At 46.1% G+C, this 14,514-nt stretch overlaps 1 protein-coding gene across 1 annotated transcript in view; it reads right to left on the bottom strand.

Annotated features, from left to right (window-relative positions):
• The window catches only part of SETBP1 (SET binding protein 1), a 278,530-nt gene that overhangs the window by 241,658 nt on the left and 22,358 nt on the right, over nucleotides 1-14,514 (bottom strand). Inside the window, exon 2 of the mRNA XM_044431478.1 lies at nucleotides 13,794-14,445. Coding sequence (XP_044287413.1) covers nucleotides 13,794-14,303 — 510 coding nt within the window. The 5' untranslated portion in view covers nucleotides 14,304-14,445. The remainder of the gene's footprint in view (nucleotides 1-13,793; nucleotides 14,446-14,514) is intronic.

Here is a 14,514-nt window from a genome sequence, read left to right as displayed (position 1 = left end):
AAGGGCTGTGTTAAAAATGAGTACATTGGGGGAACAGAATACACACACATTTATATATGCACACATAATGCGTGAAAACCTGTGCAAGCTAAGGGGAATTGGCTAGAAGACATGAGTGTGCGTTTTCATGAGGACTTTTGCAAAGTGGTGCAGAAGCTCAAATGGAAGGAACTTGTGACTGGAGAAAATGAAGTTATAGAAGTAAACGGACAGGTTGTTCCATGATTAGCATCCCCTGCAAGCAATATTGGATTTTGCTGGGTTGTGGCGGCACAATGGGCCAAATATACGGAAAAGGGCTTTGGCTGATGACCAGGCCATATGGGATGTCCATGCGCACTGGAGAAGTCTCTCATACACAACACGTTCAGGTTGCATACAGCTTCACAGGGCAACCTGGTGGCAAGTACTAGTGAGCCACATATATTCTGCATAATAAAGAGATAACTGATTCTCCTTCACTCCCATTTGCATAAACCATGATCTAACCTGTGTTCTCCATCTGCATAGAAACACAGAAACAAAGCGAGTCAGAAGGGGCCTCTTGGGCCATCTAGTCTGACCCCTGGCTCTAGCCGGCTGCACTCACAACATGCCTACCATGTGCATGTCCAGCCTATCCTTGAACACCCTCACCGATGGGGCTTCAACCCCCTCCTGTGGAAGCCCATTCCATACCCTCGGGGTCCTGACTGTCAGGAAGTGCTTCCTGGCCTCCAAACTGAACCTTGGTTCCCTGAGCTTGGCTCCACTGGAATACGTCCTGCCTTCCTCTGCAGGGGAGAACAGGTCTCTCCCCACCTCCATGCGACACCCCTCACGTATGTGTATGTTGCCAACAGATCCCCTTGGAGTCTCCTCTTCTCCAGGCTGAAAAGTCACCTCTTAGTGCCCCTCTGAATGAACACTCCTCAAATGCCCTGCTCTTCACAGCCCTGCTCAGCTCTTGTAAACCCCAGGCTGTGGCTTCCTTTGTGGACGGCATGTCGGGAGCGGAGCCGGCTGGAGCCAGGGGTCAGACTAGATGGCCCAGGGGACACCTCCCGACTCACTCTGCTTCTATGCTCTATGGAACTGATCCATCCCATCGCTGGTCTTCCTCTTCTCTTCTGCATTCGACTTTCCCTAGTGTGACCGTCTTCTCCAGTCAGCCTTGCCTTTTGATGATGTGCCCAAAGCAGGACAGCCTCCGTTTCGTCATTTTTGCTTCCAGGACAAGTTTTGGCTCGATCTGATCCAGGACCTGCTTCTCTGTTCTCCCATCTTTACCTGTTAACCAGAAACTTGTGCGACTTCCACTCCATGGCCTTTCTAGATTAAATCTTTTCAGCAGTGCTAATCAGAACAGCAATAATCATTACGTTTTTAGCCTTTCTTCTGACATGGAACCTTTCTGTTTTTCGTTACTCCTATTTCTGTACAGAAGTGAATCACAGCGAAACTAGACGCAAGTTTCGCTTCCTGGTTTTTATGTCAAAAAATGCATGCGTCACAGGTGCACGAGAATCGGTAAGCGATATGTTTAAGCTATGTGCCCAAGAACAGATTCTCCTATACCCGAAACACATACTATTGGTGCCTGTCAGATCCAAGGCTCAATTTAAATATTATGCCAAACAGTGGTTAAGAAACCTAGGGCAATTGCCCAGTTCAGATCATTGTCCAAACCATAGTTTAAATGATCAGTTCATGAGCTCTCCTCTACTGACTTCTTTCACACATAAGACTAAATGCTTCCATTTTTAACTAAGACTACACCACAGATTCCAATTGAATAAAAACTTGAAGAAATTCCAATTGTATTTCTGTAAGATAAATAAGGTCCAACATGTACTTTGATATCTTGGCTTCTTAATGGGAAACTCTAAAAGGAAGAATAGGAAGGGGTGATGGAGAGACATAAAAACCTTAGGCTCACCACAGAATTGATCGGCTGCAATTTGCAATCGATTGTAATGAATTCATTCATTTATTCATTCATTTCTATTAATACATGACCCAACAGCCAAAGCTCTCTGAGCAGTTCACAACCAGGATCAGACACCATGGTTTGAGGTGGGACTGCAAATCATGATTTGTGCTACTGTTTGGTGTAATGTCTAAACAGGCAAACCAGAGTTCTGTCATTTTTTGTTGAGTTCTTTGCACCCACTGACTAGTGTGCCAAACAGAGGAAAGTGAAAGTGAGCAAGCATCTCAAAATTGTGGTTTGCCTTCTCAACTATGACTGGCACAAGTCAAGGTTTTCCTTGATGTCAGAACTGAGCTAGAATTTGCCAGGGAGGGATCTTCTCAAGTATCTTTAAACAAGCTTTAAGGGCAATGCATAAAGCAACCCAACAGCACATGCAAATGGAACGGAAGCAAGCTGAACTCACCGACACGCCAGCCTCCCACTGCTTTTTGAGGAACACATGAAAAGATCCCCCAGAGTGCCCAAAGCAACTCAGCTTCATTGCCGAGCCAGAAATGAGAACTCCAACGTCTCTGCAACTAACCTGAGAGCACTGCTCACCGCAGTTGCGGGATGGATTGTGCCCATCTGCTCTCAGGCTCTTCAGGAGCTGCTGGCTCCATGCATCGTTCAGAAAAACCAGAAACGCACAGCCAAAGAGTTGGCTGTTTTCTTCCAATCAATGCATGAGCTCCTTCTCAGGCCAAGTGCTCGTGGCCTTTCAGGCCTTTCTGAGTCCCCCCTCCAGATGCCTAACTGTCTCCTTCTATGTGTCTCTGGGAAACTCCTCAGTGCAAGAGCCAACCTGGGTCTTGGAACCTTCCTGGCTCACTGCGTCGGTCAACCTGACGCTTCTCCACTAGAGTCCTAGGAACTGCCACCTTCTAGGACTGGAGCTTTTCAAAGTCGTTCTCTGCTGGTCAAGATGTACCGTTTTCTAAAAACTGGGAAGGAGTGAACCGCCACTTTTGCTCCTAGTTCAAAACAAGAAGAGGAGGAGAAATCTCCACTCTTAGGTTCTATGCCCCCACCCAAGAAAAACAGAGCAAGAAATCTGCACATAGTTTGGTACACCATTTTCAAAATCTGCACACTTAGTGCACATTTTTAATGTATACATTTCTAGACACCTACCCAAATCAGCTAAAATGTGTTTCTTCACATTTTACTAATGGGCATCTTTTTCTTTGCATATTTTCCAAAGGTGTGTATGTTGTCAAATACTCCTACCCTCATTTTCTTTCACAGAATGTATCACAAACTTGGAAGTGTACCGACTGCCAAACACAAAGTACAACTGGGTCTCTCTTCAGTTCCAGGAGGTGTAAATGTATAAGCTCTTGTATGAAAATCGAGACTCAACAAATTTCTCACTTACTTCTAATCATCCATCACCAGTGAATATTAATCAAGGATGGAAAACAGGGATTTCCCACCACTTGATATACCAACTTTCTTGGGTATCAAGGAATGGATTTTTTTCCAGACAAAACCAAAACCCGCAGCTTCCTTTGGAGAAAAAGCAGGAAGTTTACGCTGGCTTCCAGTCCAACATCAGACCCCAATGGGGAACAACACATACTCAAAGGGACCCTGAAACAAGTTGCCCTTTTCAAAAGGAAGCCACCATGGACTGTGAATCTCCAGACCCTTCCCACATGCAATTCCCAGGGGAACAGAAAATGGCAGAGGGCTATTTGATGGTGGAAACCAAATGCACACAAGGGCCCACAAGGAGCTGGGTGGTAGGAAAGAAAATGGGTAAGCACGGATGTGGAAGGAAAGCAGTGACGAAACTCATTCTCCACAGGGCCTTCTGCAAAGTTGAGTAGTGCATCCTTGGGGAGCAAGATATGGGGTAGAAAGCCACTGTGGGCTGGGGGAAAGGGTATGTTCAAAATAATGGAATCTAAGGGAAAAAACGGTGCCTACAAAAGAAAGAGCTATTGAAGACTCTTTCTACAGAACATGTGGAAGTGAGACCAAAACAAAGAATAGAGTTCATCTCTTCTAGCCGTGCAAGCCACTGGGCCTGCTGGGGAAGAGGCTGAGCATCACGATGCAGAACGTCCACCAAAACCTCATTCATTCATTCATTTCATTTTTACACCACACAACGACTCTCTGAAGAAGTCGCCTTCCTGGAAACACCTCCGGCCCACACCCCACTTGCACCAAGCTAGGCTAAGCCGTGTTCCAGGAACAGGAAGTGGCTGCCATTCTTGGCCAGAAAGGTGTTTCGCTTTGTCTTTTAAGGTCACTGTGAACTCTGCCTGCTCACACTCCACAGAGGCGAACGATCCCCAGCCAGTCATTCTGACAGGCTGAAAAATACCCAAACAGCTGTGGAAACCCGCGCACTGCCCATGAAGTAGTTTCATTTGCATGACCTCAAGAAACATGCCAGCTGATCTTCGCCACAGAAGGTGATGTCATGAGATATGTATCTTCTCTGAAAACTTCCAAAATAGATGCAGCTCGTTATCGGCAGCTGACGACCTTAGCCACTCTTCCCACACTTATTTATGCATTTCCCCCCAAGTGAGCCCCAAATGTGGATCTCCTGGAGTTCTAAGCTGAATGAAGTCAAAGACCTTGAATGAAAATCTGGCAAGCTGCACTTTAAAAGAAAAAAAAAAAAAACTTTAAAAAAAGTTTCCCAGGGCAGGAGTCACAGGGAGAGTGATGAAAGCAAAGGAGGCAAGCAGAGAGAAGCGGAGAAGTCTTGTCGCTTTTGCACAAGACAACACAGGCCTGGATGAACTGCTTTAACACCATGGCTACAAATGCCTGGCTTGCACTGGCGCTCTCAATGCAACGTCTCTGTTATGAGAGGCGCTCGGATGACTGTAACAGCTCTCTGTTTTCACAGGCGTTACAGTCACCTTCAATGGTGCCAACTTCCCAGTGGCTCACCTGTGCACTCGCTCACACTCGGAACCTTCTTCTTCTTTCCCGGACTTGCAAGAACGAGATTAGCCCAATGATCACAGGTGAAGACTCGAAAGAGACTCCGCAAGCATGGCTATAAGAATAAAACCTGCCACCATCATCAAGAGCTTCCCTCAACACAAGGACTAATGAGCACGTGGTCACCTTGGATGCAAAGTGTCAGAGAGGACACTACAGCATCTGGCTTGGAGCTTTCCCATCTTCTCCATCAACCCTGCCAACCTCTGTTCTGCCCCATTTCTAATTTTTCCTACACTGAGATATTATTTATTCATTAGATTTATATCCCGTCCTTTTCCTTTTTTTTAAGAACTCCAAGAGGCTGACATCATTCTCCTCTTCCTGAGAGGACCCCAGACCGCCCAAGTCCCAGTCCCATTAAGCCTGTAAGCATTACACCACACTGGCTCCCATAAGTTCATTCTGTTCCATTGTTTGCAGCAGCTTGGACGACTGGGGGAGGGGGGAACCCACATGGAAATCTGTACATGCTCTTGTGCACATTTTGCAAATGTACATGCTGTAGCCACTTTTCCAAGGAGCAAGTGATTCCCCTATTATGGCTGTGTTGCACCTTCTTATGCAGCATGTTACATTCACTTTCTCCCAATCAAATGCATTTTTGTACAATTTTATTTGCAAACTGCATTGCGATATCAGGGAAAGTATGCCTATTTCCTTATTTAGTTAACTTCTATACAACCCAACATCTGAAACTCTCTGGGCAGTTCACAAAATACACCACCAATCAGTTTATGCATAGGTGGATCAGGTAATCTTGCATTAAAATACGAACCTAGGAGATTTCTCATATTCCCTGTACTCCGCCGTTCATATATAATAGAAACCACCAAAAAATCATGTTCTCTCAGGAGTAGTATGTTTGATTTAAAGACATCCAAATGTTGCAATTCATATATGCAAAACCCCTCATTTGTCCTGAAGAAGTTGTATCGGCGATTGTAGAAGCTATGTGGATGTAAGAATGCTTTAGTTTATGCTTGAAGAACAGGCTCACAACAGAGCGGCAATGAAGGAATTGCACTCCAACCCTGACCCCCTTCCAAAACGGAACAACATACAGACCCTAATTTCATATGTGTAGGTTATCTTGGAAGAGATGGATACTAAATCCCAGACCGAATTAATTTTCCATTTATTGGTAACAGCCGGAATCCTAGCAACTCAAAATTGGAAGACTAATCTTGGCCCTTCCATTCATGCTTGGTTGGTTAATGTCCAGGCAACCCTGAAATAGATGAAATTAACATACTGTATCAGGTTTAGAGAGGGAAGATTACAGCCCTTTGATTTGGGAGATGAATTTAGCAAATTCACTCTATATAAAAGGCAACACTCTCATGGCAATTCAGTGGGGTTGCTGAACAATCAAGTTTACATTTCATAGGACTTGGCAAGTGGACATTCTCGTAAATATTTTTAAAAGCGAACCTTAAAAAAGACAGCAGGTTTTTGAAGTTTCCAGCCAACTTCTTGGCATTTCCAGTTTACTGCATAAATACCAAACCCCAAAGACTAGAGGCTACAGTTCAGATGCATCCGGAGATAAGAGCACTGTAATACACGTTGCTGTCTATTTTATTTTAATCTTTTTATTTTACAACAGCTGAATGAAGGATTAAGTAGATGCTGAAACATTTGGATGACCTAACCCAGGAACATGTCTGCACTGGCAATTTACCACTGAATTACTCCTGGAAGGCCTCTTCCTGTTGCGCTGAACACTCTAGATCAGTAGCATTTGGGGTGTTCAATAACTGCGGAAAGGTCTATTGGTAATTCCCTGCTGTTTTCCCTTGGATGCTTGAAAGAGGCAATTGTGGAGTTCAGCTGGGCTACTTCTGCTTTCCTGGGTAGAAACAGGATACCCTTGCAAAAGGCAGCAACAGGGGCTGTGAAATTTACAGCTCAAAGAGCTTTTGCCTTCTCCTTACCTGTAAAGTTTGCCACATCCTCAGACCATCCGATTGCTCCTTGCACGCGGTTTGGTATTTCTCCCGCCATGCCTTTTCTCCCTCCGCCTCTTCCGCCCTACCTGCCTCCAGGTCCTTAAACAACTCTACCTGCATTCTCCTGCGGTCCAGAATGAGTTTGGGCAACTCTGAATATGGCAACAAGCCCCTGGTCCATCACGTAAGCTTGCACTCGCATTGGTTTTGGTATTTCCAAAAGGATATGCAGATAAAAGACCTCATGGACAATTCACTTAATCTGCATGTTACATGCTTCATTCCCGTGGAAGGAAAATGCGAATCAAATACAAATGGAAGCAACGGGTTGGTATGGTGCATACCAACGCTAATCAAGCACAAATGGATCCAGGAGTCACTTTTCTGCAAAGGCAAGGCCCATTCCATGCTCCTGGTTCGGACAGTGCCCTCAAACACCACGCATCCCCTCCATGCTCAACCACTGCCCAAATGGTTTACTGCTCCAGGGTAGGAATCTGCACAATGGCCACCAAACAACGAAAGCAAGTGAAGTAAATTACCGTATTTTCCCGTGTATAAGACGATACTTTTTCTTAAAACTATTTACTTCAAAATGGAAGGGCGTCTTATACACGGGGGGCAGAGAGAAGAACTGCGTCAAGGTGGCACGCACGTGTGAGGGGGCAGCAAAAGCAGTAGCGGCTTGCTCACTCGGAGATGGGTAAGAAAAGTGGGGGGTGCCCTATACACGGGGACGTCTTATAGACAGAAAAATACGGTGTGCCGAGTGGTCCAATCGACCACTTTCAGGGCTGATCGACAAGGATAGCTGCTGAAGGAGACGTCGACCCGTGCTTCCTGCAGCCACGCACCATGAACACGAGCGCATGTTTTCAAACCAGTGGCAGTCAGGGTTCCAGATGCACATTCGTGCCAGAATGGCATCCCAGTGCTTCACCTGTCTGACACTGTATTCCCTGCCGGAAGCTTAACATGTGTAGCTGTCTCACACACCAGAATAAAATGCGGAGAACAGCGATTGCTGGATGACTGCCTGAAACTCAGCTCACCTCCACAGCCACAACGCCAGCGATCAGCAGAGTATCTGTATAACAAGGAACCACACCTTGGGAGCAAGGGAGAGTGCCTCCTCCGATCGCATCCCCTCCCCGTCCATGATGCTCACACAACCCCCGCGGGGCAATTAGAGCGAACGGCTCTCACATGGAAAAGCAGGAGGAATGTGGTTACCGAACGTGTCTGCTGAGCGTCTTGCCATGTAGCAGCACAAAAGGGGCCGGCAAGGAAGACAGGTGTGCCTCCCGCCCGGCCCAGTGGCAAGCTTTAGGAGATGCAGGAACCCACGGCTTCGTTCTCCAGGTCCCCTCAGGTCCTGACCGGCGCTCAGCCCGGCCTCCTCAATGAATCACAGCAAGGAGGGACCTCAGAGGCCGCTGGACTCCATGCCGATGCAAGAAATTCACTACTAACCCTGGTAAGTAGCCATCTAGCCATTCTTACAAGAGTCTCACTGAGCGGTGGGAAGACCTCAGCTTTCCAGGATCTACTTTGGTTTTGTTTGCTTGGTTTGTTTTAGCAGAACCACAAAATTCTTCAATGGCGAAAGGCATACTCTTGGAATTAAAACACTCTGAGATCGGGAACTAGCTGTTCTGACTACCAGAACAGAATGGGCACCACTGTCTTTCTACATCAAAATCCACTTCTGGTTACTCCAAGCTTTCTTCGGGTCAGGGAAAAACTTAGGGAGACAGGCAAGGGAGGCAGGCTGTTGCTCTTTTTAAACAAATGCCAGTCAGAAATCGTCAATCTACTGTAAATGATCCAGAAATCTACCAGTAGATCCGAAAATACGTTCTGCATAATACTTGTCTAACCTCCAACACATACACAATTGAACCTTACCCAATATGTAAGTGAAAACTAGACAACAACAAAATACACAGATTCCATAATCCGTAATTTAATTTATAGAGCTACGAGATCTGACATAATCCTGGTATTTCCCATGGGTGCAATCAGACTTTCCAGTTATTTATTTATTTTTGGCATGCCATTGGCAACTGCAGATCTGTAAGTTCACTGGGCAGTTCATACCAAAAATGGGCAACAAGTTTTAAAAGTCCTTTGACTTAATGTACAATGTTAGTTTCTATCACCTTGATTTACTATTTATTTGTAGGATTTTTATCCCGTACTTCAGCCGAACAGAGTCCCAGAGCAGCCTAGAAAGGTCAGAAATAGGACAGTCTCTGTTTGAAAACTCAAAGGCATGACTGGAAGAAAAAAGGAGAAAGCAGGCATTCCAGGTCCTTGGAATGCAATCTGGACCCCACCCCCCGGTTTTGTTAGCTGGCGGGCTTTCTAATGGTATGCTGGTGGTCCTCCACAGAAGGCCCAATGAAAAAAACCACCTCCCCTTCTTCCCTTGTGGTCACAATGCCTTACGTTGACTCGGCAGTGTCCCATCAACCCCAATACTGATGGCCCTGACTGGGAAAAGTTCTCCAGAACTTTAGGCAAGGTTCTTCCCAACCCTACTTGGAGAAGCTGGTGACCAAGCTGGGATCTTCTGCATGCTCCACTACTGAGGCACAAACCCTGCTCAGGTGTGAGCCAAGAGGGCTTGCGGTTTGGTGGGAGCAATACCACATTTATCCTCTGGAGTCCCCTGGAGGTTGCTCTGGCAGTTCCCAGTCATGGAGTTAACTTTAACAGTCATGGCGCCATCTTGGAATGCCAAAAGGACTGTTTCTTCTTGTCCTCTGAAACCTTCAAAATTGGTGGGTACCCAGAGGCCTCTCAACTAGAGCCATTCCCAAGCACAGTGGAGGGAGCTCCTTCCTGTGTTTATCATCAGAATTGAGACAAGACATAGCCAATGAGACAGATTTCAGCTCAGAGCCTGTTCTTACCTTTGCCATCCTAGCACCTTGAGAACCCACTGCAGGGTCAAACACTAATAAGTCATCTAATGATCTAGTAACTCAGTTAAAACTGCTGAGGTCTTCCCTCCTTCACTTGAAAGTTTTCATGGACCAAAGTCCAGGTGGCGTGATAAATGATGTGATGTTGTCACTGATTTGTCCGGATGGACACACACATACACAGAAGCATCCATCTAATGCATGAGCTTATCTCTAACCCAAAGGAAGGATTACCTACTCAAGAGGAGCAAGTTTCCAAGAACATTTAAGATACAAGAGTTCCAGGTAAGTTAGAAAGAATAAGAAAGAATCAACACAAGCGCAACCATGAGTGAATGTTGACAGAATAATCCTGATTCAGTAACTACCTGCTTCTTTTCAAAACACTAGATGCTGCCTCCTCTATTCCTCTGGAATATGGTTTCAATATAATTACCTTTGTTCTGGTGCTTTTACTTAAGAGAGAGCAGAGGATTGGACCCGAAAGCCTTTTTGGCCCCTTCCAATTCTATTATTATTTGATTCTACAATTCAATTGACCAGGCAGTTGAACATGGAAAAGATTTCTGGCTGTTTCCCATCAAAAAGGGCCCACAGGTAAGAAATCCTGGAAAGCGTAATCCTTACATATAGCTATAGCTGATGAAAGAGAAGCTGGCAACAGAAGGTACGGATGACAGGCAAGGAAGATAATGAAAGAGGAGTCCTCAAGAGTAGTGACCTAGAGTGGACAGACAGACAGACAGACAGAAATATGAAACAGGACCTGGCACACAGATTATCTAACAGACTCAGTTGACTCAGTCAATGAACCATTCATCCTTCCCCAACCTGGAAGTTGCGATGGGATTTGGAGAACACAAAGTTGGCGAAATAGTATTCCATGTAAGTGGACTCTGAAAGTAAAAGAGAAAAGAAATCCACTGACCTAGAAAAACATTGAGATCTTAACCCCCTCCTCATACTCAGGAGAAACTGGAAATAAAGCTTGAAGATGCCAACTGGGAGAAAAGATGGTGGTGGGATTTGGGTAAAAAGTGGAAGTGCTGATCTGGCATCTAAGAAGAACAACACTGGGGAAAAATATCCGGGTTTTATATGGAACTCATGCAATTTCTATTCCTGTACCAGACCATGAGTGATTTTTGTTTGGATATGGGGGACAATAAAAGTGCAATATAAAATTTCTAAATTAAATGAATGCATTTTAGAAGTCTCGTCTCCTAAAAGCACATTTTATTATTTTAACCTCGTTCTGCTGTTGCTTAAAACTTGTTGCTTATACTAGCATTCTTTCACTGTACCTACTTCGTTTGACCTCTCGGATTGAGTCTGGTTGGAAACCGGACTGTACAAGGTGGTTTTGCCAGCTGCATATATTAATGCTGTTTTATGTTTCCAGATTTTAGGTACCAGTTTTACCACTGGAACTGAGGACTAGAAAAGTTGCAACTGCAAAAGCGTGGAGAGGATACCTATGCGAACAGCGGCTTGCTTGTGGAAGCCCATTATGTCCTCAGTGAACATTACATGGGCAGTTTGCAAATTATAACTCTGAATGTTCAGGGCCCTGGAAATCCTATACAGAGGAAAATGTCTCGGAAAGGTTATAAGAAAGGCTAGGCCAGCTGTGCTTACTGTTTGTTTTTACAGGAGGTCTCTCATAAAAATATAGATGAGAGGTTATTAAAACACAGTTGGTTTGGTGATCACTGTTCAGACCCAGGAACTCCAAAGTCACGCGCCACAGCTATAAATCAATACAGAAAATTGAATTGTACCTCTTTAGTAAAAAAAAGGGGGGTTAAAATAAAACCAACGCCCCCCACGCTTTTTAGCACTGAGTGCGATACATGGGCCTAATGAGAGGCAGTCATACTTTGAGGGATGAAGCAGGTTTTAAAGAGGGGAAACTCTACTGGGAGGGTGTTTAAATATAGAGCATGATCTTAAAGTACACAGAAAAGCCTCTAATTTGGAAAGATACAATGCTCCAAGGCATCTGGATGCTTATATCCAGATGAACAAATACCTTGTGCTATTCCGTATACCCACTATTTCGATCAACACAAGACGTATTCTTAGCAACACACAACTTCATCTCAAAGAACTACTTCCTTAGCTAGCTTAGAGGAAAATAATGCGCTTTTTTTTTTTTTTTTAGGCAGGCTGGTTAAAATGCTGCTGATTCCCCAGGAAAACAGCATCAAACTTTTAAGGCTGTGCAGGAATTTTGGGGGTTCTGGACTAGCATGGGAAGGCAGAACTGACACATTCCCAGGCACCAAGAGTAAACTTGAAGGTAACTAATTCACCCGAGGCCTGGAATTTGGCTAGTCTTACTTACAGACCCAGTCTCAGGGCATCCCTGAAGGCTACCACCTCTAGTTCCTGGAATCCGACCTTCAACAGGTGCACCTATTCCCATCGGACTGTCCCTGTTGGGCAGTGAATATGCCGGGTGGATTTCCGTCTGTTCATGGATGCTAAAGGCACAGAACCACCAAGGCCCTGCCAGATGGGAAATAAAGAATTGGAAATGCATCACTTGCTGCCATTTATTTCATCTGATCCCTTATGCATGGCTCCCTCACTTTTTTCAAGGCCCCCGGCATTCAGAATGCATCCTTCCACTTGGGATGAAGTATCTCTAATGGTGCCCGGTTAAAAACCGGGGATTCTAGAGGAGGTGGTCCACAGTGCATGGCTTAATTTTACAAGAGGAATGACCCTCACTCTGGAACCGCACGAAAGAACAGGGAAAAAATCTCCTAAAAGAAGCAATGCCAGAACTTCACACCAATGTTCCACATCAAATGGTGCTTGCTGCAGCTGCAGCTCTTCTTTGCAAATGGTCTCCTGCCCGGCTTTGCACCACTGGGTGATTCATGGAAGGGTCATATGCAACGTCTTCACCCCACCCCAAAATGCATCATGTGGACACACTGCAGGAAACACCTTCAGACTGTACTCCATCCTCTCAAGAGAAGGTCGCTATGAAATGGACTTTCTTTCTACACCTGGGCACCTACAGCCCAAGGGACTGAAACTCACTCCTGTGTTCTTCCAGCTCTCCCAAATGATTTCCCATCTGCCAAAACCAACAATTTATTATCCTGCTGGATGTGTAATGCTTGTGCTTCCAAAGACTTTTCCCACGAATCTTTCAGTTAGATGCTTTCCATCTCCAATGCCGGATGGAGGCCCTGGAAACCGAAAGGACTGTGGGGGGCCGTGGATTCAAGCAGTCCTGGAAGCAGCGACCTGCAAAGGGCATTTCCCCACCCCCAGGGTGGCTGGACCTTTCGGGAAAGCACCATGCAGCCCGGGCCTTGCTAATAACGCACCCCAATGATGCTCACGCCTGGAAATCCTTCTCTCCCCCTTGCCAACAGAACCTGGAAGAACTTGCTCAAAAATAAGCGGAGCAGTAAGGAAAGTACAGCAAAAGCACCCGCAGCGGTACCGAGCGGCCTTCACACTGCGTGTGATCTTCCGGTTTACAGGCGCAATTTCTGTCCGCGTAGCACTAACAGGACCATTACATCGCCCTTCAAACGGCTCTTTCAAACACCCTTGCGCGGAGCTCCCAACAATGGGAAAGCAGCTGGTGTGCAGCGACCATTCCGCCTTCTTATGCTAATGGGTGCCCCCCGTTGTCTCGCTAGGCCCCCACCCTTGCCACCTCCATCTGCTTATCCTGTCCACCTGTTGCAACGCATTTAGCTTTCAAAACCCCCTCTGGCGCACGGATTGTCTCGTGGGCTCCTGGAACCCAGCAAGGAGAGCTTTCAGCAACCCCGAGATGAAAAAGGGCCGCCCTGAGACACTGTCAAGGGCGGGAGACAAAATTTTAAATTTTAGATAAATAAAAATATATTCCCAGTTTAAGGAAATGGCGGAGCACCAAGAAGGAAGGCATACAAATTGCGATGCAAAGCTCAGGAGCTGTGAGAGAGAGAAAGGAGGAGAAAAGGGGTCGCTTACCTTCTTCTTGGAGTGTTGTCTGTCTTCCTCTTTAGCTGCTTTGCTATTTTTCCCAGCTCTGGAAAGTTTTTGCTCCCCGGACTGTTTAATGGTGATTTTGATCTCGGGTGGGCATATATAGTTCTCCAGGTTCTTGGGGGGCTTCTTGGCTCTCTTTGTCGTCTGGATTTTCAACTTAAGGCTTCCCTCTGTGAAGTTAGCTTCCTTGATGGAAAACTCCTGTTCCTCCAGACCATCTCCAGCCACCCACTTCTCACTGTCTGCATTGGAAGTGGAATCCACATCTCGTCCGGAGCAAAGTTCATCCTCTTCTTCGGCCTCCATACGATCACCGCTCACCGGGATTCCTTTTGCAGAGGCCGAGCAGGACAGCAGAGGCTCTCCCGCACCACCAGGAGCAGGTGGGGCCTTTGCAGAAGCAATGGCGGATCCCAAGAAATCCGTCTCGCCTCCCCTTTGCCGGGAAGTGCCCAGGTTCTCCCGTGGCTCCATGGCAATCCCCCGGTCCATGGTAGGTTTCCTTGGGTGGAGGGGGAACGTTGGGAAGAAAAAGGGGGACACCCCAGGCAGTGAACGATGGCTCTCAGTAGAGTCTCTTAGAGTCCCAATAGTCCAACCACTGTGAAGAGCTCAGAAGCATTCAGGTCCACAACTGAAGAGAACACAGAGCAAGAAAGAAAAGACATCAGCATTTCAGCAGCTACTGATCTGCACACTAACA

The sequence above is a fragment of the Varanus komodoensis genome, unplaced genomic scaffold (genome assembly GCF_004798865.1).
Source record: "Varanus komodoensis strain SLA01 unplaced genomic scaffold, ASM479886v1 scaffold22, whole genome shotgun sequence".
Lineage (NCBI taxonomy): Eukaryota > Metazoa > Chordata > Lepidosauria > Squamata > Varanidae > Varanus > Varanus komodoensis.
This window is presented reverse-complemented; position numbering and strand designations above follow the sequence as displayed.